The sequence below is a fragment of the Hippocampus comes genome, unplaced genomic scaffold, assembly GCF_001891065.2.
Source record: "Hippocampus comes isolate QL1 unplaced genomic scaffold, H_comes_QL1_v1.1 scaffold122, whole genome shotgun sequence".
In the NCBI taxonomy this organism is placed as follows: Eukaryota; Metazoa; Chordata; class Actinopteri; order Syngnathiformes; family Syngnathidae; genus Hippocampus; species Hippocampus comes.
This window is the reverse complement of record NW_017842059.1, coordinates 2,114,956-2,138,358: the sequence shown is the minus strand read 5'-3', so window position 1 is coordinate 2,138,358 and position 23,403 is coordinate 2,114,956. Positions and strand designations below refer to the sequence as shown.

The window sequence follows — 23,403 nt, the reverse complement described above, 5'->3', positions numbered from 1 at the left end:
GTGAATAATAGCTTCGAGATTAAAAAAAAAAAAAAAAACATATCAGTAAGACTAGTCAATCCACTAAAATTGCATTTAATTCATGATTTCCTCGTTTCACACTGGATGATCCATCCATGATCCGCTTATCCTCACAAGGGCCGCAGGGGGGTGCCTGAGCCTATCCCAGGTGTCTTCAGGCAGTAGGCGGGGGACACCCTGAACCGGTTAACAGCCAATCGCAGGGCACACAGCGACGAACAACCATCCACGCTCACACTCACACCTAGGGACAATTTAGAGTGTTCAGTCAGCCTGTCATGCATGTTTTTGGAATGTGGGAGGAAACCGGAGTACCCGGAGAAAACCCATGCAGGCCCGAGGAGAACATGCAAAGTCCACACAGGGAGGCCGGAGCTGGAATTGAACGAGGTTCCTCTGCACTGTGAGGTTGATGCGCTAACCTCTGGCCCACCGGGCAGCCCTTTACAATTCACATGTATTTTATTTATATCACAAAAGGGTGTACAAGAACTTTAAAATATAAATTCTGAAATCTCTTACTTTGTTACAGTAAATTAATCATTTTACTCTTCGGCTACAGCCGCCAGATGGATGTATCTGATATTAAAAGTAATATTATGTAATGTAATCATATCCAAATGTCACAATACAATGTCATCACAATTTGAACTTGGCAATAGTTTTTTTTTTTTTTTTAACATTAATGACAAAGAAATAGGATCGGCCAGTAATTTTGTTGTCATGTGTCCCTATTGGCTCAGCGGCACAAAATATCATTGTAGTTCATCAAGCTGTGTGAAACTGAAGTGGGTGAGAACAAATATTTTTGACCGAAATGCTGCTTTCAATATTCTAACATGATGATAATGATATTGTGGCAATTTTAATGTCACAATATTGCCATTATCGTTGCCAGATGTGGGCAATTTACAAAATTTGGACGATCTGTCATTTGTTATGTCCCTGGGCACCAGTCCATCGTCAGTCGGTCATCATTTCAAGCCGAACCAAACTGTAATCATCAGTCGGTCAGTCGGTTATGTTATTTTAACTGCGAATGGATTCCTTCAGTTAAAAAAACAAAACAAACAAAACAAAAAAGGTCATACCTCAAAAGATGAAAAATTCAATTTTATACATTGTGCAGGAAACAAGGGCAGAGTGTGAAGATAAAGAAGAATCTCACAATTGGGGTTCACATAATCTTTTTACTCAACACATTTGCATGCAAACTTGCATGACTGGCGTGTTCACAATCTCACGATGCTATCTAACTGAAGGGATAAGGAGAGAGAAAATGCCACAGGTAATAGAAAAAGTCCCATCATTTTTTTTTTTTAATCAACAACTGGGTTCTGGTACCTCCTCCAATCTACCGTGCAGCATGTGTGTGTGTGTGTGTGTGTGTGTGTGTGTGTGCGTGTGCGTGTGCGTGTGTGTGTGTGTGTGTGTGTTTCTTTCACTTATGAAAACATAGACTCCTTGAAAAAAAATCTTTGAGTGACAAGCACTCATTTTTTTTGGGCACTCATGTCTTTTCCCCCCCACCGTTCAATATTTCCAAACATCTGCTGACATATTGCAATATGCAGTTATAGTTTGAATCTGAAAATGAAATTGATGTCACGTTGTGTGTCTAATAAGAAGAAGCAGAGCGGCACAGATGGTTCACTTCCTGCATGCCCATGCTCATAATTCAAACGCATACAACAGTTTGTTGCATTACGTTGTGTTGCTTAAGGATAAACATGCTTGAGGTATGATTTGTTCCTAAATCGTTATGACTTCATTTAATAATAGGTTTTGACAGAACAAGAGATTCTCCGTTGAATCAACCCGTTCAGGGACAGCGGTTACTATAGTGGACAGCTTATCGTGTTATCAGGGTACAGGGTGTGTGAACAGGTTAAATGCGTGCGTGACAGTTTTGCACAAATTGAGTTCCCTATTCATTCTGGCATCTTAGGTTAAAATGTCACTGCCTTTGTCTTACATCTAGAGCTAGAATATAACTGTTTTTCTAATAGCAACTTATGTTTTATGTTTTTTTTTTTCCAGAACATATTCGGTGGTTCAAATACAATAAAACCCCACGTGATTATTATCACAAAAAATTTGGGTTTAATGGGGCATGACGGTGCCTTAACCCTGGACAAAGGGTGTATCAGCCAAATTGATTGACTGAGCATTTTAGCCATTGAACAAAGCACTCTAAAATTGGAGTAAAAGGGGTTAGCATAAAATATGAAGAGCATTATCAATCAAAACATGTAACAATGTACATCAGACACAAGGGCAGACAGGATGACTAAAATCAATGGTTCCTCCCATTGTAGGTTGAAAAAGGTTGTAGTGTTCGTATTGTGAGACAAATCAACTCTATTAATTATAATGGCATCTGGTGAGGCACCGCCTCTAAAACAGAGTACGTAATATTGTAATATTGTAAACTTATCACAGATGTCTCCACTAAAATGTTGTCAGATTCTGTTCGTGTTCATCGCATCACATTCACTGTCTTTTGCTGAGCACATCTTGAGTGCACGCCTATCACTGGAGTTTTGCAGTTGACCACAAATGCTTTAAAATAATCATACCCTGAAAGTGTGTCAGAGTGTATTTGTGTGTGCATGTCTCCATAATTGCCATTCAGCTAATTGTCAGGTGGGGTAATTATACTCTCCAGCAGATGGATTGGCCTCGAAGTGGAGTCATTGATGGCTTTAATAGTACCTGTGACGTTATCACACAGAATTTATCCATCCATTTTCCGATCCACTTATCCTCACAAAGGTCGCGGGGGGTGCTGGAGCCTATCTCAGCCATCTTCGGGCAGTAGACGGGAGACACCCTGAACCGGTTGCCAGCCAATCTCAGTGCACACAGAGACGAACAACCACCCGCGCTCGCACTCACGCCTGGCGACAATTTAGACTGTTCCATTAACCTGTCATGCATGATTCTTGGAATGTGGGAGGAAACTGGAGTACCCGGAGAAAAGCCACACAGACCCGGGGGAGAACATGCAAACTCCACACAGGGAGGCCGGAGCTGGAATTGAACCCAGTACCTCTGCACCGTGATGTCGACGCGCTAACCACTGGGCCAACGATCCGCCACACAGAATTTATTTGGACTAAAATTTTCTAGGTGTGAATGCATTGCCCACTTGTGGGTTCTTGGGAATTCTGTGTACGTGGGAATGCATGTGCTACCTGCACAAGCAAGAGTCATATGAACGAGGCTTTTCTGCTGGGAATACATTCAAGACATGTCTGTGAAGATTCTTTCTGATAGTATCACTGACAAAATGTTTTTTTTTCAGCTCTGCACTAGGGTGCAGGCATTCAAAGTTTATCATCCCTGCATTGAAGAAGGGAAACACAGCAACTGACTTCTTGTCAGCCACACCGTGAGATAGATTTATATACAGTACACGGGAAGGAGGGAAAAATTCCTTTATCACAGAGGTGGTCATATTAAATATTAATATGTTGGCAACGATGACAGAGACAGCGGTGAAGGAAGACAGACTCAGACAGCTGTATCCAGCCAGAAAGAGAAACAAAAGGTAGGAAGAAGTCGAGCGGCAGACAAGCCGCAAGAAGAGCACCAAAGAAGACAGGATAGATGGAAATTTGAAATCATAATGTGGTCCTCTACATCCTCTTCCTTCAAAAAGGTCAATATTTCATCTCTGCTGTTCATCTCGTATAAAGTGAACATTTGCCAGAGAAAGGACCAACAACATCACAAAAACACAGACTGGTTTCAAAGATTTCAAAACTCACAAAAAGCTGCACTATTGAAGATAAAAATTCTTTTGGTCAATTGCTCGAATTACTTAATATTTTTGAACATTAAAACAAAGTTTCCGACAGCTCTCTGCCATTTTTCCACTTGATTGAGAATTTTTTTTTTTTTTTAATCTTCCAGTGTCTGAGATGTGAAAACATGTCACATCATAACACTGGGCAAAATACTCAAATTATAATTTTAAAACCTTCAGCGAATTGTGGATCTTAGTCTTGTTTTTTTCTTCATTCACATTTTTGGCTGTCATGTTCCGTCTGCCTGCGATTGGCCGGCAACCGGTTCAGGGTGTCCCTCGCCTACTGCCCAAAGACAGCTGGGATAGGCTCTCGCACCCCCCGCGACCCTTGTGAGGATAAAGCGGATCGGAAAATGGATGATGGATGTTCCGTCTGAGTTTTGTGTTGGTTTGTATGTCAGTTGGCTGCAACCTGTGTTATTCTTACTACCCTTAGGTGGTGCGCTGAGGTGGGTCTCCAAATCTCAGACCATGGTCCTCAGTCGGAAAAGTAACGCTCTTTACTGTCGTGTATCAAAAGCACAACACATTTATTTTCACTTTAAAGCGACTTTTCGAATTATCTGCGGATAAATATGTACATCATGATTCAATTCTTGGCATGTATGCATTAATGTACATCATCTTAAACTTTGCCCATTAATTCAGAGGGAGAGAGGGAGTGAGCGTGAGTGAGTTATGCCTGTACGTTTGTATGCTATTTCATTCATCTTGTGAGTGCTTTTGTGAATTCATTCCTATGGAAAAAGTGCAACGGGTATCGAAATGACATTTCATTTATTGGAACACTGATTGAATGTACATCCAATTCGCGATTAGCTCATTAAAAAAAAAAAAAGTTAATTAAAAAAAAAATTATAAAGCCAGATATGAAGCAACTTGTGTATTTTCTGCATCAGAATAATCAGTTTCATGCAGAAACAAATTAACCTTTTCACTGTCCTTTTGCTCTCTTTTAATATGCTAAATAGTCTTGCACACTTGAAGCATATTTATATTAGCCGTTCGGCACCCTTGTATTCACATTCGTGTCTATTTTTTTCGAACTATTTTTAAAGGTTCACGTTTTTCACGAAAGACGCACATTGGAGATTCATCATTGTTTTTTTAAGGAGCACCCCCCCATGAATTTCAGTGGCCCTTATTGCATGTAGATTTTCACCATCGCCATCACCCACGAATAGCGGGGGTCAACTGTATGACAATTAATATGCAGTACACACACTTTGAATAGAAGATGCAAAAAAAAAAAGGAGCACCGGTTGTGCTGCGACAAGACAGGCATGATGCTAGCTGGGTAGCGGCAGGGAGAATCAATACTGTTGTAGCTGATACTACTAAAATAAATGACCAAACGTTCAAAATCGATACGGTTGATTCTTCCGTCATTTGAGGCACTTAATTTGCAACATTTTACCCAAAAGGAAATGGTGTCAAAATCTGAATATCTCCCAACCCTAGTATGTAGAAAAAAGCAATACTCACATTCACACCTTCACTGAGTGGGAAATGAACACACACGGCTCGTGACACACTTCATTCAGTCAGTCAATGACAGGACAATAAATCGAAATGTATTAAGATAAATAATGAGACATATGCAGTCTAGCCTCCATGTTTGTTTTGGACCCTGTTATTGTACTTTGTACATGATACTTGTGTTTCTGTCTTAAAGTCGAAATATCGATGTAAAACTTGAGGCATAAATGAATTCTGGATGCTAAATCGAACTCCATGTAAACCGCACATTACTATAAACTATTTTACTCACTTGTGGGACTTTTTGCCCTCTGTGCCCCCTGGGCCTGAGCCGCAGTCATGAGCCTGAATGATGAAAGTGTACTCCTTCTGCGTTTCGCAGTCCACCGGGCCACGAGCCCTCAGTTGGCCCTCCCCTGATGTACCGTTCAGCACTACTGCCTTGAACGGAGCCTCCAACCCGTGGATGTTGAACGCACAGATCTCCCCTGGGGACGAGAGAAAGTCACCGTCAGTTGAAAAATGAATGTGAAAAGGTGAATGTATTAAAAGGACATTTACAGTATGTCCCCTAATAATATGTAATGTCCTATAAACATCAAAGAAGCACCCAGTGCTCCATGAAACACACACACACACACACACACACACACACACACACACACACACACACACACACACACACACTGCTCATATCTCTTTACCAGTACTAGCTGAATGTATGTTTTAATTCAGATTCTGAAGTTTAAATTCACTAGATTAAAATATGGAGTTGAGTTGAGTTGAGTGGTTCTTAACCTGGGTTCGATAAAATACTAGGGGTTCGGTGAATCGGTCTCAGGGGTTCGACGGAGTCTCTGCCATGTAGGTTAAGACACAGCCGACTCAACATGTCATTTAGTTATGACACGCCCGCTTGGCCATCGCTCGCTGCACATGATCACATGACATTGCTTGTCCAATCAGTGTTGCGGGAAATTTGGTTCGGTCAGTAGTCAACGTGTGACTGTAGTGATAGTACGTCGTAAAATTTTAAAAATCTTATACGTACGTCTTGAAATTTTAATTACTTCTTTTCTGTTTTTAATAAATGCATTTTTTATGTCTTGAATTTGTAAAAAGTCATTTTTGTTTTTCACTAATGAAGGGTTCGGTGAATGTGCATATGAACTGGTTGGGGTCGATACCTCGAACAAGGTTAAGAACCACTGATTTCGGCTATTCTGGATATCACACCAATGTTGAGAAGACTGTTGAGAATCAAGAGTGCGGCACATATCACACAAACACGCGCAACACAAAATGAACACGCCAGCCAAGATATTTGTCACCATGGGGATTCTTCATTTTGTGATTAGAATGAACCTGAGATAAGAAAACATTAGTGATTACCACGAAGAATTATGAATAACATATCATAATAAGGACCAATATCACGCAGTAACTATTTCCAACCACTGCTCAGACAGAGGGGTCTTCAAAAGCCCCTGATGATGTAATTGTAGCTGAAGGGCAGCAGAGAGGGAGGGGTCAAGATGAGCTACACTGATTGCAAGATGTGTACTCTCCTCCTTCTATGACTCACACGGGCACACAAACAATTCAAGGGCAAGAGCTCGTCAGTTTTCCCTGCCTCACATTCACTTAAATCCACACCCACTGAGTGCACTGCCACCCATCTAGACGCAGTCGAGAGGGAGGGCGTTTTAAAGTGTTGGCCTAAACCGCCTGAGCTCAAGAACAGATGTTGGCACTTGGCAAAGACAGAGCTTTCAAACGCTAATGGCTTTGTCGAAACTATTATCCAAATATGTCTCCCTGTCACATTAGGCTTTTAAACAGCAAATTTATGGGAGAAATGTGTCTTTTTGAAGCCTGGCCATGCAAAACTAATGGATGCATATTAATGGGAGTGGATTTTGCTCTGCTATTTATTCAATAGTTTGGCAGCAATTCAGTAATTTGTGTTATCACCAACGCACATGAAAACTTTGCTAATAACTCAGTTGACTTTTCAGGGGAAATGTCCTCTCTCCGTCTCATTCTTTGAAGTGCTAATTCTCTGTCTGTGTGGCATCAAGGCTGCCCTTTGGGCATCATTATTTTCATTTAATCACATCGCAGTGAATGCCTGTATATTGGTTATTGGCAATGTGTACTCAGGAACTAAGCTCAAGTTCTGTTGATGTCATGTGGTGCTCAACACCTCATGGGAATCTGGCACCCGTCCACACGAGTGTCTGTGAGGACACTGAGCTCATTATCAGCGAAGACAGCAGTGCTTTACTGGCGACGGTGTTTGCAAAATTGCAAGACTGTGACAAATTATTAGGGTCCGCTGCAACTTGAGGTCCCAAGTTCTAATCAAACCTGACAGACCATCGATGATGAGCTGCCAGCCTTGATTTATGCGCACATGCATAAGCTGCTTTTCTTTCCTGAAATGTCACTCTTGCAAATAAGTGCATAGTTTACTTAGGAATTGCAGCTGTTAACGGGGCTTTAAAATGATAGCAAAAGGGAAAGGAAAGGAAAGGAGAATATGGAGGAGGATGTAAAATAGCCATCGCCTCAAGCCAGAGCTGATCTCTCTATTCTGGAGAGTCACCAAAGCAGAGACATGGATGCACACACAAAATGTGCCAGTTTACCATCTTAAATTTGAGTTGTTATTCCTTTCATCCTCCTACCGCCGGATTACGTCACACCAGCGAGAGCAGAAGACAAAATCAGATTATTCTCAACAAATGTATTATGCACCAGGCAATACTTGGCTAGCTCTATCGCAATATTTAGACCTGCCTTTTTTAGCAAATCAGTCCAATTTGCAGAGACGTTACTGCCAGTGCTTCTCACAGTTGTCATGAATTCAGTTTTTCCAATTTGGATTCAGCAAGCAGTTATTAACTCAGCTATTAGTCATCCACAGAAGTCACCGTATCCCGATCTCATTTGGCCACAAGCGCACTTGGATCCATGGATATGCAATCACGCGACAGAGATGTAAACTCTCTCTGCTGCGACACACAGACAGTCAAAGCCTTGTCAACTCTGCGATGTGACAAAATTCGAAATGCTTAGATTAGGCTTGTCATGAAATTAGCCTGCCAAACAAAACTGAAGAAAACTACAGAGTCGCTGTCCATGATGGAGATAAGATGAAAACTAATTAAACCAACACGCTCTGACTTAGAATGCGACATGTGGTATGGTTATGTATAATGTGTGTATATACAGCGTGAAGGATTTTTTAATTAAAGACACATCATTTCTGTTTGTGTGTGTGTGTGTGCGTGTGTGTGTGTGTGTGTGTGGGGGGGGGGGGTTTGAGATTATAGAGGAGCGTGTGATTATTCACCCATGCTTACTGACCTACTGTCACTTTCCTTCCATACTCACAGGATTTATCCTGGCGTACGAATGGCAACAAGTGGATAGGACAGGGGTTGGGCAGAATCCTTGTACCTCCAAAATCATCACTTTTCAGGAGACCCCCAAAACGGCATGTTAGCACCACCATGAACATTGCATTGTCAAAGACAGCAAGCCATTTTCAGAACGTTACATTGGTAAGTAAAAAAATAACACCCACACATGTGGATTGTTGAGGAATATAGATTTGTGAAAAAAATATGACATTTACGAAATTGTGATGTCGGAGGTTTCAGCCTGATGCCAAAGCTTTACAGTATTTGTAAATACGAATTTTCTGCCAAATTAAGTCAAATGGAATCATTTCCTACGGCACCTGTGATGATCTGTTATGGACGCTCGTGTTTCTCAGGTGTCACTGGTCTTATGGTCATAATTTTTTTTTTTAAATCCCAAGGGTTGTTCACATTTGGGTATTTAAAAAGAAAAAGAGAAAGAAACGCAGCCAACTCAATCACAAATAATCACAGTGACACATTAGCAGTTAAATTTTTCTTTTTTTTTTTAATGGAAATGGTCTCAGGTGATCGCTTGTTTCCCTGTGTGAGCAAGGCCAGCAAAAGTTCAACGTGTACAGATATCCCTTTAAAGAATTTATGACCCCCAATAATGCCCCCAAGGATGTTCTTTGTGCAGTACAGCTTCACAAAGAAACAAAATCGTTTACCTCACTAATGCTGTCTCTGACCCGGGACAGGTTTAATTAGACCTGGGGCCAATAAAAGAAAAAAAAAAAAACTAGAATGAGCAATTATACAACAGGAATTGAGTCAACCACCTAATTAAAGAAATATAACAGAAGCCATTTTCTTGTATTTAGAAGGTGTGCTCATGGCAAGATAAGCCACATTGTTCCTATATATACCACTATGTCTGGTTCAAAGGTCACCCACCCAGAAGAGAAACGTAATGTCCCTTGGCTGGCAGTCAGTTCAGGGTGTACCCCGCCTACTGCCCAAAGGCAGCTGGGAGAGGCTCCAGCATGCCCCGCAACCCTCGAGAGAATAAGCACATTAGAAAATGGATGGATGGATGGATGGAAAGAAACTACATCCCTGGTAGATAGATACTTGAACCTTGAGATAGAAGATATGTCTGGGATTATTATAAAACTGCTGTGGTTGCATGATCAAACTGGCAACGAACTGTAGGTGCTAAGAATGTTTGCACTGTACAAAAGAGACTTGTGAGGTTAAATTCCTCCTTAACATGACTTGCTGTATTTAACTCGGAATAAATTACAACCGGCTATATCGTCTCTTTGAAAGGCTCAAAGCCATTGTCAAGTCTGGTGGCTCAGTGAGCCAGTGGGATGGATGAAGTCACTACAGTATGCGGTGGACGCCACAGGCTGTGAAAAACAATGTTCTCAGGTGACATTTCTACTACTACTGTTGGCAGATTGTATCTTCAGAGAGGAAGTCAAGAGGAAAAGAAAAAGATGGCAGGGTGGGTGGAGAGAATGCAATGAAGTCAAGCATGTGTATGATAGAGAATAGCCGCAGAGAAAATCTCATTCTGTGTCTGGAAAATGTCTCCAGGGTAGACAAAAATAATGACTTTATGTTTATATCACGACATCTATAAAGCAAAACAGACCTCGGTGTATGCATGAGGTGATCTGGTTCCTTTCTTGAAATGACTGTTCATTCGCTCTTTTAACTCAATTACCCAATCATCCAAGAATTACAAGTAGAGCAAATCAACCATAATAGAGTAATGTAAGTAGATGTTTAAAATGGACGGTACATGCCTCACGAAGAGGGAAGAGAACCACAGAATGTCCACAGCCAATTCCATTGTGACTCATTATCTGAAAATCTGATTTGTATTTTTTGTGCAATTCTGCTTTCTTTAGGGGTGTTCACACGGCACACATTTGCATCGGTGCTGCACTGATGTATTTTGTTGCGATATATCTTACACCGGTGTAAATTTTGTGGAGCGTTCACACGTATAAAGCTGCTTACGAAAGAGAAGCGTGTTAACCCCGGTGCAGCCCCACTTGCGTTCACACGGCAGTTTCTGCGGCCGTGCGATACGAATACGTAATAATACGGAAATAAAACATGCGCATGCGTAAAGCGTACTTCCTTTTCCCCGCCTTGCTTGTGACATATCGAAAAACTTCTCCAGACAAATCAACACTGTGGTCTATCAGACACCGTAAAAGGATGAGATCGAGAAAGGAAAGATGGCGGAAGTACATCAAAGCACGAAAGCAACGCATTCTACAGTTCATCCGGCAACAAATCGACGACATCGTGTCATTCATGGCCATGTGGACGGTTGCCATGGCGTCACCAAACGCCGAGAAAACAACATGGATGAAGACACGCAGTTCTGTTTGGTTATGCAATACCCGTGTGTAATCAACTCTTCTCACGCGTAGCAAATCTACCCCTGTAGCGTTCACACGTCCTATTTTATGTCGGCGCTGCCCCGCAAACTAGCATTTACTCCGGAGTAAATTTTTAAACCACCACCTCAGCAGGGTTAAATTTGCTCCGGTTTAAGCTGTTTTCAGGGGCTACCCCGGTATAACTTTGTACATGTGAACGCTCTCTATTACATACTAATGGGGTGAAGATTAATTCATCACTCGACAACTAATCCATTATCAAATAAAAATGGTAAATGGAGTGCACTTAGAATTGATAATTATTTTTTGATCATCAATGAGTCATTTCGATACCACTAATGTAAGTGATTTGGAATTACCAAGGCGATGAGAGATGATTTTAAAACAAAATTACATAATTTGAATAAAACGCGGACCCTGCACCTCTGCACTGGGAGGCGGCCTGCTAACCAGTGAAACACAGTGCCGCCTCCCAGTGCAGAGGTGCAGAGATTCGATTCCGGCTGTTGCCTTCCTCTGTGGAGTTTGCATCTTCTCCCCATGCCTGTGTGGGTTTTCTCCGGGTACGGTAATCTCACATTCATCGCGGGGGTTACGTTCCAAAAAGAACCCGTGATAAGTGAAATCTGTGAAGTAGTCATGTTTATTTTTCACAATTATTACGTATACAATACTGAAAACAGAGAGGGTTATACAAGGAGTATGATGTCTCCATCTGATTCTATTTTAAAGTGACAAGGTACGACTGTGAGCGTTCCGGTTGGAGAACACAGGCTTGTATTCCATTTGACAGGTGATTGAGTTCATTTAGTTCCGGCTTACCCAGATAGCAACATTTTTTTTAAACAAAATTAATCATGGAGAATGAATGAAAAGGTATGCAGACAAAATGTAATGTGCTGCTTTGCTGTAACCATGCTTGGTGCTTTCAGCTCTTTCTCAACTGGTTATGGCCTGAAGAACAAAATAACATCAGCTATGGCTTATGCCCACACAGACCTCTGCAATGGTACAACTCCTCCAGGCTGCATTAATCTACTCACTATAACTGACACTGGGATGGGAGTTTTAACATTTTGAGAGAGACTCTCCTGTCCCTTGATTCCGACTTTACAAACTAATGGACTTTACCCAGACAATTCAATAAAATGTATTGTACATATTTATCAAAAAACAACATTGGAATTTGTTTCCGAAAAAACTGCAGTGTGTTCTCCCAACAGTAAGGACAAATGTCACTATATTGTCAGCGAGTCAATACGAGATACAGTACAGCAAAGTGGCTTTGTTGGGAGCATTTCCGCCTCAGTTTTGAGCTTCTGATTTGAATCTGGACTGTTTCTTGCACGTGTTGTATCTGAGCACTGCAGTTTCCTCACACATTAAAAAAAAAAAAAATTAAATACACGTTCATTAAATCCTTCCATAGACGCGAATGTGAGTGTTAATAATTTTTTTGTACATATGTGCAGATCGGATAAGTTCCAGCTCTCCAATGACATCACTGAAGAGAAGCGTTAAAGACGATGAATGGATGTATTTGACTAAGTTTATCCTTTTTTTTTCCTCTCCCTTTTTTTCTCCACAGGCATCAGCGGCGGAGTCCCTGGCTGAGCCCTTGTACGAAGTACCTTCTTTCACTGTACCATTGTACGCCATCCACTCAGACATTTCCAGACCACACAAGTCAATTGTTCTGTATCGAAACCACTCGTGACCTTTTCACAGCCTATTAGCATCCTCTCTCTTGGTGGCAAGTAACAATGCAGTCAGTGAGATTTTCCCTGTTCAGAGCATGTCCTGTCAGGCGTCACGACAGTGATTGTTGATGTTTTGCATAGTTTTAACACTGGAAGACCTTCCTGCTGCATCTCACTCATTTTTAACACAGGCAGTGGTGTGAAATTAGGGTCTTGCATAACCATTGGGGTGTTACCGTTGGAGGATTTGAACCGTGGTTCCCTGTGTCAAAGGCAGCAATCAACTGCAATGGTCAGCTGTAAGGTAACGTGTGTTTAATATGCTACTTAAAATGTCGGAGGCACAGTGGTTGACTGTTTAGCACGTCCGCCTCACAGTACAGAGGTCATGGGCTCGATTCCGGGCCCCGGCCTTCCGGTGTGGAGTTTGCATGCTGCATGTTTTCTCTGGGTTTTCTCTGAGTAGTCCGATTCCCGCCCATATTCCAAAAACATGCACTGTAGGTTAATTGAACACTCTAAATTGTCCCTAGGTGTGATTCTGAGTGTGAATGGTTGATTGTCGAGAGAGCAAAAATCTACGAAACAGCAGAAGACAGAGATAGAAAGAGATAATGAGAAATCTTTCAAGCATGCCAACATATCTGCATGGAGCAAATATTGTTGTGTTTAGAGGACGCAAAGCCATCTTTCAACGATAATATAATCATCGTGATGTTTAATATGGCCAAGGCTGAACAAATGTCACACTTGTCATTTTCAATCATTTTTCTCTGAGGACGTTATCATACCAGCCAATTACGATATCTCGCCCTTCAGTATCTCTTCGTGCAGAAAAAAAATGTGTGCATGTGTCTGTTTTCATACGCTGGCTGCACACTCCACAGTAATCCCCAGAGATCTACATATGCATACTCTATAACTACACACCTTTACTGTGAGCCGCCCGAACTGTTTCTCTTTCGGTCCACCGTTACCATGAGGAAAACAGCACCAAGAAGGCAGATATGCGATAAATGTTATAATATGGAATCATACAGATGATCCAAGGTTGGCATGTCAGGGCTAACTCTGTCTCATCCTAGCATACAAGGCCGGAGTCACAGCTGTATACAGTTTGGAACATTGACAGGACAAAAGACCCCATCATACATAGGTACATGGATCGAGCTGCATTACCTGAACACAGTAGAAAAAATATAAATGTAGAGAATGGATTGATGTTGCATTACATACAAAAGTAAGATTTGATTTAATACGCTGAAACTTTACTCTTTTTAAGCAGTGTTCACATCAAGTGTGGCATCTTTGGACTGAATCCAAATTAGGGAACCCAAAGTGTTTTGATGCACAAAGAGATCTCCCTTCCTAGACAGAAGGTCTCGTAATATTCAGAACACTATTCAAACTGTTTTGTTTTGTTTTGTTTTTTTAATGAAAGCTTTCATTAGATACAACATTTTATATCTTAACAAGCAAAATGTCATCTAATATTAAATGATAATGGTTTGAGAAATAATAACTGATTCTGAGATGCATTGTGATGAAGAGTCAACTGGAACGTCAATAACTGAAATAATGTTTTGCTCACGCAATGTAAAAACGGGAGGTGCGAAAAACCTCTTGAAATCAGTCATTAATTAGAAAGATGGTCTATTTGTAGAGTTTTAAGTTCTAAAGGTTAACAACCATTATTGAAACACACACAGCACATGATGTGGTTTTATGACGTGCACGTAGACTCTCTAAAACTACATGGGAATTTGAAAATGGTACATCACAAGAAAACAAAGTATTGTGAAAGGAAGAAAGAATGAAAATATAATAAAAGAGGCTTTGCCTGCTAGAAGGACGTGTCCATAACCTAGAGCGGAATAATGTAACCGTAGACATGGCGGACACCACAGTTAGGCTGGGTTAGTGTGGCAAAACAGAGAACTTGTGTGCTTGACCTGGTTCCTGGCAAACTCGCTAAAGATGTGTTTATGATCTTAGGACTGTCCATCCTAAATATTATTAATTCATGACTATCCTTTGGCACTGAACCAGCAGCGTTTAAGACTGCTGTTATTCAATTCCTCCTTCAGCGACCAAACCTCAACGCAGAGAGTTTCTGTAAATATAAGCCTGTTTCAAATCTCCTGTTTATTGCGGAAATCTTTGAAAAAGTCGTACCGCAGCACAGCAATGATATGGCCACTAACGGCCGGATTCTAACCTTTTCTTTTAGAACGCCTCAGCACGTGTGTTGGTATTTCAGGCTGAGCACTCAGGCTATAAGTATATTCAAACTACCCACTGTACTTAAAGTGTCATCCCAGAGTTGTTTTAATCAAAGACCAGAAGCAGGATCAAACTGGCCTACTCCATCACTGCAAATTGGATTGGGTGATATTGTCGCATTGGCTTACATAATTTAATGCTTTCTGATGCACACTGAAAGTCAAATACAGAGAAGGAACTAATAAACTATAACTATACAGTGAAGACATTCATAAGAGATTGGTGGACTGGGTGATGATCCCGGATAGGATTTTTTTAACCAACATTCTGGGTATCAAGGAGATCTCTGGGAAGAGCTATCATGTCATTAACTGAGCTTCAGTTTCTGTTCATACAGATGAGTGATAATAAATGCTTGTGAGTATAAGAGAATGTAAGATATGCTTGTACAGTGTGTGTGCTCTGGCTGTGGTAAAGTATCAGTTGTTTTCTAATTACTCTCACATCTATGCCAATTTCGATTAGCCCACCTATGACTTTTCACATCATATGGATGCATTAAGAGAGTTGACTTTTGACAAATTAAGCAATATGGTTGGGGTGAACATTTTGGTTAATATACAATATTGAATGTTCTCATTTGATGTGGACTAGAACTGGCCACTCCCCTAAACTAAGCAAGCGGAGGAGAAGGTCCTTAGTCAGGGAGCTGACCAAGAACTTGATGGCCACTGTGTCAGATTTCTAGCGGCCTGTATATAACATATCAAAATACTGATACTTTTGATACTCTAGTCATTCCACCAGTAATGTACAGTATGTCTTCAGCAGAAACACCCCAGAAGTAACTTAAGTACTGAGATGTTCTCTGAAATGACACACATTTGGTGGGACCTTGTTTTTCTACCACTTGTGTAAGTGTATGAAGTGATGCACCACACTGCTCAGTCAGTCACTCAGTCCCAGTGTGACAACAAAGAGTTTTGCGTGGATCTATTGTAGCTCCAAACAACCAAGAAGCGGTTTGTAACGTTTGTGGAGAAACGGTAATGAGTTGTTGTTGTTGCTGTTGCCTCAGGTTAACTGACAACACAGAATACAAAGCATTCATGATGAGGCAGCGTTGCAGACAGAAGAGGAGAGCACAGAGTTGTTCCTTCAATGCTGCGGGTAGGCACTACGCAGGTACAGAGAGAGAAACGGTGGAGTTTGAAGCAGCACTAAGCACTGTTGGTTTTGGACCTGTTCTGGTTAATTAGGTTATGGAATAAGTAACAAAATCGAGAGATGCTTCAACAAATCGCTGAGTTCTGCTTTGAGTAATATGTATCTCGCTGAAATAATCTCACATGGGCAACACAGCGGTGATTATTTTTTTGTTTTGTTTTTATTTTTACTTTTAAATGAATAATTGTCAAGACAACTTTTGACAAACAGTCCAAAATGCAACTGATGGTATCGAACATCACTGGCTGGTGAATACTCAAAACGAGAGTCAGTAGCAACAGCTGAACAAGTTGTTCGGCACAGCGAGTGAAGATGTGGCGTATTTTGTGGAATGCATGTACGGTGAACCCTTGTTTCTGGGAGTTATGTTCCAAAAACAACCCGCGATAGTCGATATCCGTGAAGTAGTCAGTGTAACTGCTCCTCTCCTCCTTCTTCCTAGTTGAGAAAGACTTGACGAGTCAACCAATGTTCAACAGCTTTTATTGTCCACACATCCATTGCTGATGGGTACCATTTTGGGGTGAAAAACTAGGACCAAAATCTACAATTACACAATGTACAACATTCCTACATGCATGGCAACAACATAAAACACATATTTGTCATGGCCACAGACCATTTCACCTTCTAAACGGGAATTTAGGAGTAATTAGAACAAATCGAAGCTCTTGCCGTATGCACCTCACGCTTTCGCCTAATCAACATTAACCACTTCCTGCCCACTCAATGCAACCCTCAAATATAACAGCAGCGGGCACAATAACCTCAATAAGTGTGGAGTCTTGAGTAAATAACATACATTGTCATTTTACCATCAGGAAGAAAGGTATATTATCTGAATATTCCAGAGAATTTAGAATCCTGACAGTTACAGTCAGCTTTATTTATTTATTTATTTTTACAATAATTTTACAATACAATACTGTACTATAGAATGAAACCAAAGATCAAAACCTGGTTTGTCGTAAACATAAATTTGGCTAGCTGCACAGAGACGAGGCACGGAGACTGTTGACATTGGTCTACAGTCCTTTAGCCAATCAGGATGCAGAACACAATGCACACAAAAAAACAAAACAAAACAACAAAAAAATCCGGGAAACAGTGAAGTTGTGAAAGCTGAACCGACTTATAGCAAGGGCTCACTTTATTCAGTTGTGCTGCTCATCTCAGACCTCTTTACAATTAGTGTTATTCCAGAGAAATAACTACAACATCGAGATAAACTACTTTCAGAATTTTTTGTTTTGTTTATTTGCATATTTTAGTACATTTCAAAGACTGAAGACTGTACATTGTATAGTGCAAATCAAAATGTAGTCTAACTATTCTTTCATGGCACCAGACTTGCTTCTGTTGCAACCATTACATTTCTCCCAGGCTCTCCCTTGAGACTGTTGAAAAAGCAAAATCTGCTCTTTTCCGTGTTTGTTCAGTCTTGATATTGCTGATAACAGATCAGAACAGTGAGAGAGAGAGAGAGAGAGAGAGAGAGAGAGAGAGAGAGAGAGAGAGAGAGAGACACACACACACACACACACAATGGGGAGGGTGGGAGGTTCCTTTATCATCTCCAAGTGAAAACGATGAGGAAATAGAAGACATGGGAGATCACTGCTTGGAGCTTGAAAGTGGAATCCTTTCACAGATGCTCCCGTGGGAAGTTTGGCATGAGACTGTCAGAACACTTTTAGCATTTTGGTGTGTGAATTAACGCTCACACAATTTTCAGGATGTGCTAAGTAAGCATGTAGCATTAAATGCATCCAATGAGGAAAGTACTAGTGAGGCAACTTCACATTCAACATTTCTGAGTATATTTTAGTGATCCAGGATCTGTCACATTTCTCCTTACATCAGATTTATTGCTGTACCATAAAATGAGGCTTATTTTGTGCTTTGTAATACTTCCAAGAACATATGGAACGCTTGCCAAACTTAAACTCACCTCCAAAAATCATGAATTAGGCCTCGTCTTTCTGTCAACCAAAAACATTGGTTTGAACATCAAATAATGAATACAATGGTACCTCAAATTATAAAATTAATTGGTTCTGGAAGAAATTTCTTAACTCGAAAATTTTGTAAGAGACGCGTTTTCTATCTAAATGCCCTAATCCGTTCAGAAATGTACAATTGGCCATATTTGGTCACCTGTGCTCTACAATCTCTCCATTCTACAGAAACAGTTTGTTAAATTGTTCCAACACAATCCTTGCTAGATTGTTTTAACAGACAATCAATGTGTTGGCAATTAGAGTTGATCTCATTAGAAGGCATTATTCTCAGCTCGAGCCAAGCCATTCATTTATCAATATAAAATTAAACAGGCGCCACTTAGCATAGAATTAGTATCATGAGTTCATTTATACGGGAATCAATTCAATTCATTTGCATCCACACCGTAATCAGCCCTCAAGGTTGCATGCGGGAATCTCTGAAAAGTAGTTGAGAGAAGTATTAAAATACACTGAGGAACACACAAACATTTAACTTCCACTGACTTCCTCCCCAGGATCACGATCACAAATCAATCAAAGGAAATTAGAGCTTGGTGATATAATGATATATATATAGCAGTTCTACTTATACCTTAGCGGTTATTTAGCAACAATCATTGGCTGACTACTGTTGCGGTGACTAAACAAGACGTTGTGGTTTCTCTCCTAAGTCAGTTATCACAACCTCCATGGCGGCATATAAGATACACTATTTACAAGTATCGTTCTCATTGAGGGATTACAAGGGGTAATTAACAGAGTAAAAGACGGAGAAGATGCTAATTGCTAAACTAACCTCATGTTATTGTGAAAGACTGTAATTAAGCTTGGTTGACTGAGTACAATTTTCACAGAAGTCCCACTGGAACCACGTATAAGCAATTTTTTAAGTGTGTGGAGAGAAAATGATACAAAACAATGCTATACACAGGAAATGATTGTTGCGGCGTACCGTATGTAATTGATTAATATTGAGGATGAGCGATTCAGAAAATGGGTGGGTAGAAGTAAGTGGTTCATATAATGGATGTATGGATGGTGTATTGGACACATATGGTAAAATTAATGTGTTTTCACAATACAGTCCTTAATTTTGATTTTGACTTTTGAGATCTGCAAAAGTTCTCAAAATTACATAACAGTATAACTTGTTTTTTAAATTTAATTCCTTTTTAAAATTTTGAAGCAATTTCTATAAATTATGATATGAATCATTGAAGAAATCAATTCATTGAATCCATTATTATTTTTATTCTTATTATTCTTCTTCTTATTATTATTATTGCCATCATCTTTATTATTTGCCTTGAAGATCAGCCCACAGCTATGGTGGGTGGGGGTGGGGGGGTTTACACACAGACAATACAGTTGAGCCGGAAGGCAGCTCCAAGTGTCAATAATCCACCCATGGAGGTTTGCTCGCAGTTCCTTCAAAACATACTTTGTATGTGTCGATCCTGCCGCAGGATACAAGCAAATCAGTTAACTCTTGTGCCTCTCAGCACACTGCATGCAGTTACAAGCGTCTGCAAAAGTAGTAAAATTTAGTCTTGCCCTCGCATGTGCAGATTTAGACCTTGCCAATAATCCAACAATATCCAGCGGCCAATGTGGATCCTCACAACAGCTAACTTCAGGAGTACCATATTTATTTTTCTATTCAGTTTACCCGAGTCAATAAGTGTTTTATAATCCACATTCCTATTATTTATTTTTTTTAAACATGCTGGTGCATTAAAAATTTGGAGCTGTGCAGTATGATCAGAAAAGCAGTTGGCGTTGTGTGTTAGGGTCCAAAAGCCACACTGCCTGTCATTGGGGAGGGACCCGACAAAGCAGGGCTCTTAACTTCCTTTTAAAAATAAAGTATTTGGACCTAATTTTACTTCATTTTGTCCAAGAATACAACCGCCAATTCCACTGAAGTTTGTATGTTTTGTAAAATGTAAACACACAAAATAGTTATGATCTACTTTTAACCATGCTGCGAAAAGTGAGTCTGTCTGTCTATTCTGACAATGATCATTTCTCCTGTATTAGCAGAGTAATACCGTATATATTTGCTTTAAACTATAAAAATTGATACCAAGCCTAATTTTTCTTTGGCCTGTCCGAACTGGTACAAAATTGTGTTTGGGATAGAAAGGTATTAGAAGTATCTCCAGAAATTTTACTGTAAGCGGTAAAGGTTACATTAAACAAGACATAACATGAAGAACTGGAGTTGTTAATACAAAAAACTGTTTATTAATTATTCTATACAGATCTCAGAGTTTTAATTGTGAAACACAGTTGTTTGATTTTTTTTTTCTCGATTCTTCAATAAAATATAATAAATATATTATAATGATTTTGGGACAACAACAACAGGTACCCTCTTCATATTAAAGTAGGAATTAATTACCGGTAAATTTGTACACATAAAAGGTCCCAACCAAGCTAATACCACCACTGCACCCAAAAACACAGCTTTACAGTGAGCGCAGACTCCAGTTTGAGGTCTGCTAAAGCGACACTAAATCAGCTTTGCCTTACTTTTGTTGTTGTGATCAAAGTGTTATTGAAATATATATTTGTACATTCATTAATCTTGCAAGTAGTAGTTTAACTAAGAGTGCAGCAGAGGGGTTAGGGAAGTCTGTGTGTGTGTGTGTGTGTGTGCGTGTGTGTGTGTGTGTGTGTGTGGTTGGAGGAAAGGGGTATAGTGGGCAGTGTTCCGTGAACTTTTTGCTGCCATTCACTGGTTCATGGTCCGAAAATGTGCGGTGCGGTACCGACTGGCCCACAGACTGGCTGACAGGCTGCGAAGTGGTAGTTAGGTATCACTGTAGTAATTGACCTGTACCCCAGTAGAGCTTTATGCCTAGCAACGTCCCTGGTTCCCACCCTCACAAATTGGCATGTTAGGGTCAGTGAAAACTCTAAATTGCTCAAAACTGTCAAGTGTAGGGTTTTTATTTTTTATTTTTTTGTCTATATGTGTCTATATCTGCCAGCGATTAGCTGGACATCCGTCCAAGGTGTACCACATCTCTCGCCTGAAGCCAGTTGGGATAGGCTCCATCTTACCCACAACCTTAATGAGGGCAAGCAACATAAAAACATGGATGGGTGAAGGTCTCCAACATTTCTCTTTACGTTTAACAACTTGTCATACATGCTGGTGTGCTGTGTTTTTTATATATATATATATATATTTTTTTTTTTTTAGCGAGCCACTGGGCCATCAGCCATTAATTTGTGCAGTAAGTGGGGTAAGTCCTGAACTGGTTGCCAGCCAATTGCAGGGCACACATACGCAAACAACCATTCTTGCTTACAATCGTACCTAGGGACAATTTAATCCTCACAACAGCTAACTTCAGGAGTACCATATTTCTTTTTCTATTCAGTTTACCCAAGTCAATAAGTGTTTTATAATCCACATTCCTAATTTTTTTTTTTTTTTTTAAACATGCTGGCGCATTCAAAATTTGGAGCTGTGCAGTATGATCAGAAAAACAGTTGGCCTTGTGTGTTAGGGTCCAAAAGCCACACTGCCTGTGTCATTGGGGAGGGACCAAACAAAGCATGGCTCTTAACTTCCTTTTAAAAATAAAGTATTTGGACCTCATTTTCCTTCATTTTGTCCAAGAATACAACCCCCAATTCCAATGAAGTTTGTATGTTTTGTAAAATGTAAACACACAAAATAGTTATGATCTAATTTTAACCATGTTGCGAAAAGTTAGTCAATCTGTCTGTTCTGACAATGATCATTTCTCCTGTATTAGCATAGTAAGGCCGTATATTTGCTTTAAACTACAAAAATTGATACCAAGCCTAATTTTTTTTGGCCTGTCATGTGCAACCAAATGTCAAGAGTAGTGGTGTGGTGGCTTGTTATGTGCATGTTATTGTTCTGTTTAGTAGGACCCTTCGGCTTGCTGAATAAAAACTGATCACAGTGTAGTACTTTCACATTTATCAGGAAGACAACAAGTACAAATGCACTGCATGTTGACTGTTTCATTAAATACCCTAACCCTCCTAAAAGTTATTTTGTTCCACATTCACAGGTCCAATGACCTTTATCACCTTTTCGTCAACCACCTTCCATTTTTTTCCAGGTACTCTGGTTTCCACGAACATTCCAAAAACATGGAACTTCAATAAAATATAATAAATATATTATAATGATTTTGGGACAACAACAACAGGTACCCTCTTCATATTAAAGTAGGAATTAATTACCGGTAAATTTGTACACATAAAAGGTGCCAACCAAGCTAGTACCACCACTGCACCCGAAAACACAGCTTTACAGTGGGCACAGACTCCAGTTTGAGGTCTGCTAAAGTGACACAAAATCAGCTTTGCTTTACTTTTGTTGTTGTGATCAAAGTGTTGTTGAAATATATATTTGTGAGAATAAGCGGATTAGAAAATGGATGGATGATCTTATAATGTACAATAAATCTTTGTTTTAACTGTTTTTAAAAGTTGACACGACGTGCGGTTAAAAGTGAAATCAACTTTCACAACTTGAAGAACAATATTGCAATAATTGACCTTGCTGGTTCCTTTATTGCGGCCCGGTGGTCCAGTGGTTAGCGTGTCGACCTCCCAGTGCATAGGTCGTGGGTTCGATCCCAGCTCCGGCCTTCCTATGTGGAGTTTGCATGTTCTCCCCGTGCCTGCGTGGGGTTTTCTGCGGGTACTCCCGTTTCCTCCCACATTCCAAAAACATGCATGGCAGTTTAATGGAACACTCTAAATTGTTTCTCGGTGTGATTGTGAGCGCGGATGGTTGTTCGTCTCTGTGTGCCCTGCGATTGGCTGGCAACCGGTTCAGGGTGTCCCCCGCCTACTGCTCGAAGAAAGCTGGGATAGGCTCCAGTATCCCCCGCGACCTTTGTGAGGATAAAGCGATTCAGAAAATGGATGGATGGATGATTCCTTTATCGTGTTTTATTTAGGTTGTTATTTATTGACATGTTTCGGCCGAAGTCTTTTGCCTTCTGTGTGTCACATGATGGTGTGTGATGTTCTCGCCTGTCAAATCTGACAGGTGAGTCATGCCTTTGTTGAACATCAGCTGAAGACGTGTCACACGCCATCATATGACACTCGAAAGAAGTAAGTCACAACCTAAAAAAAAAA

At 40.3% G+C, this 23,403-nt stretch overlaps 1 protein-coding gene across 1 annotated transcript in view; it reads right to left on the bottom strand.

The window, feature by feature from the left end:
• The window catches only part of LOC109510846 (calsyntenin-2), a 201,300-nt gene that overhangs the window by 73,418 nt on the left and 104,479 nt on the right, over positions 1-23,403 (bottom strand). Inside the window, exon 3 of the mRNA XM_019861498.1 lies at positions 5,607-5,802. Within this exon, the coding sequence (XP_019717057.1) occupies positions 5,607-5,802 (196 nt within the window). The remainder of the gene's footprint in view (positions 1-5,606; positions 5,803-23,403) is intronic.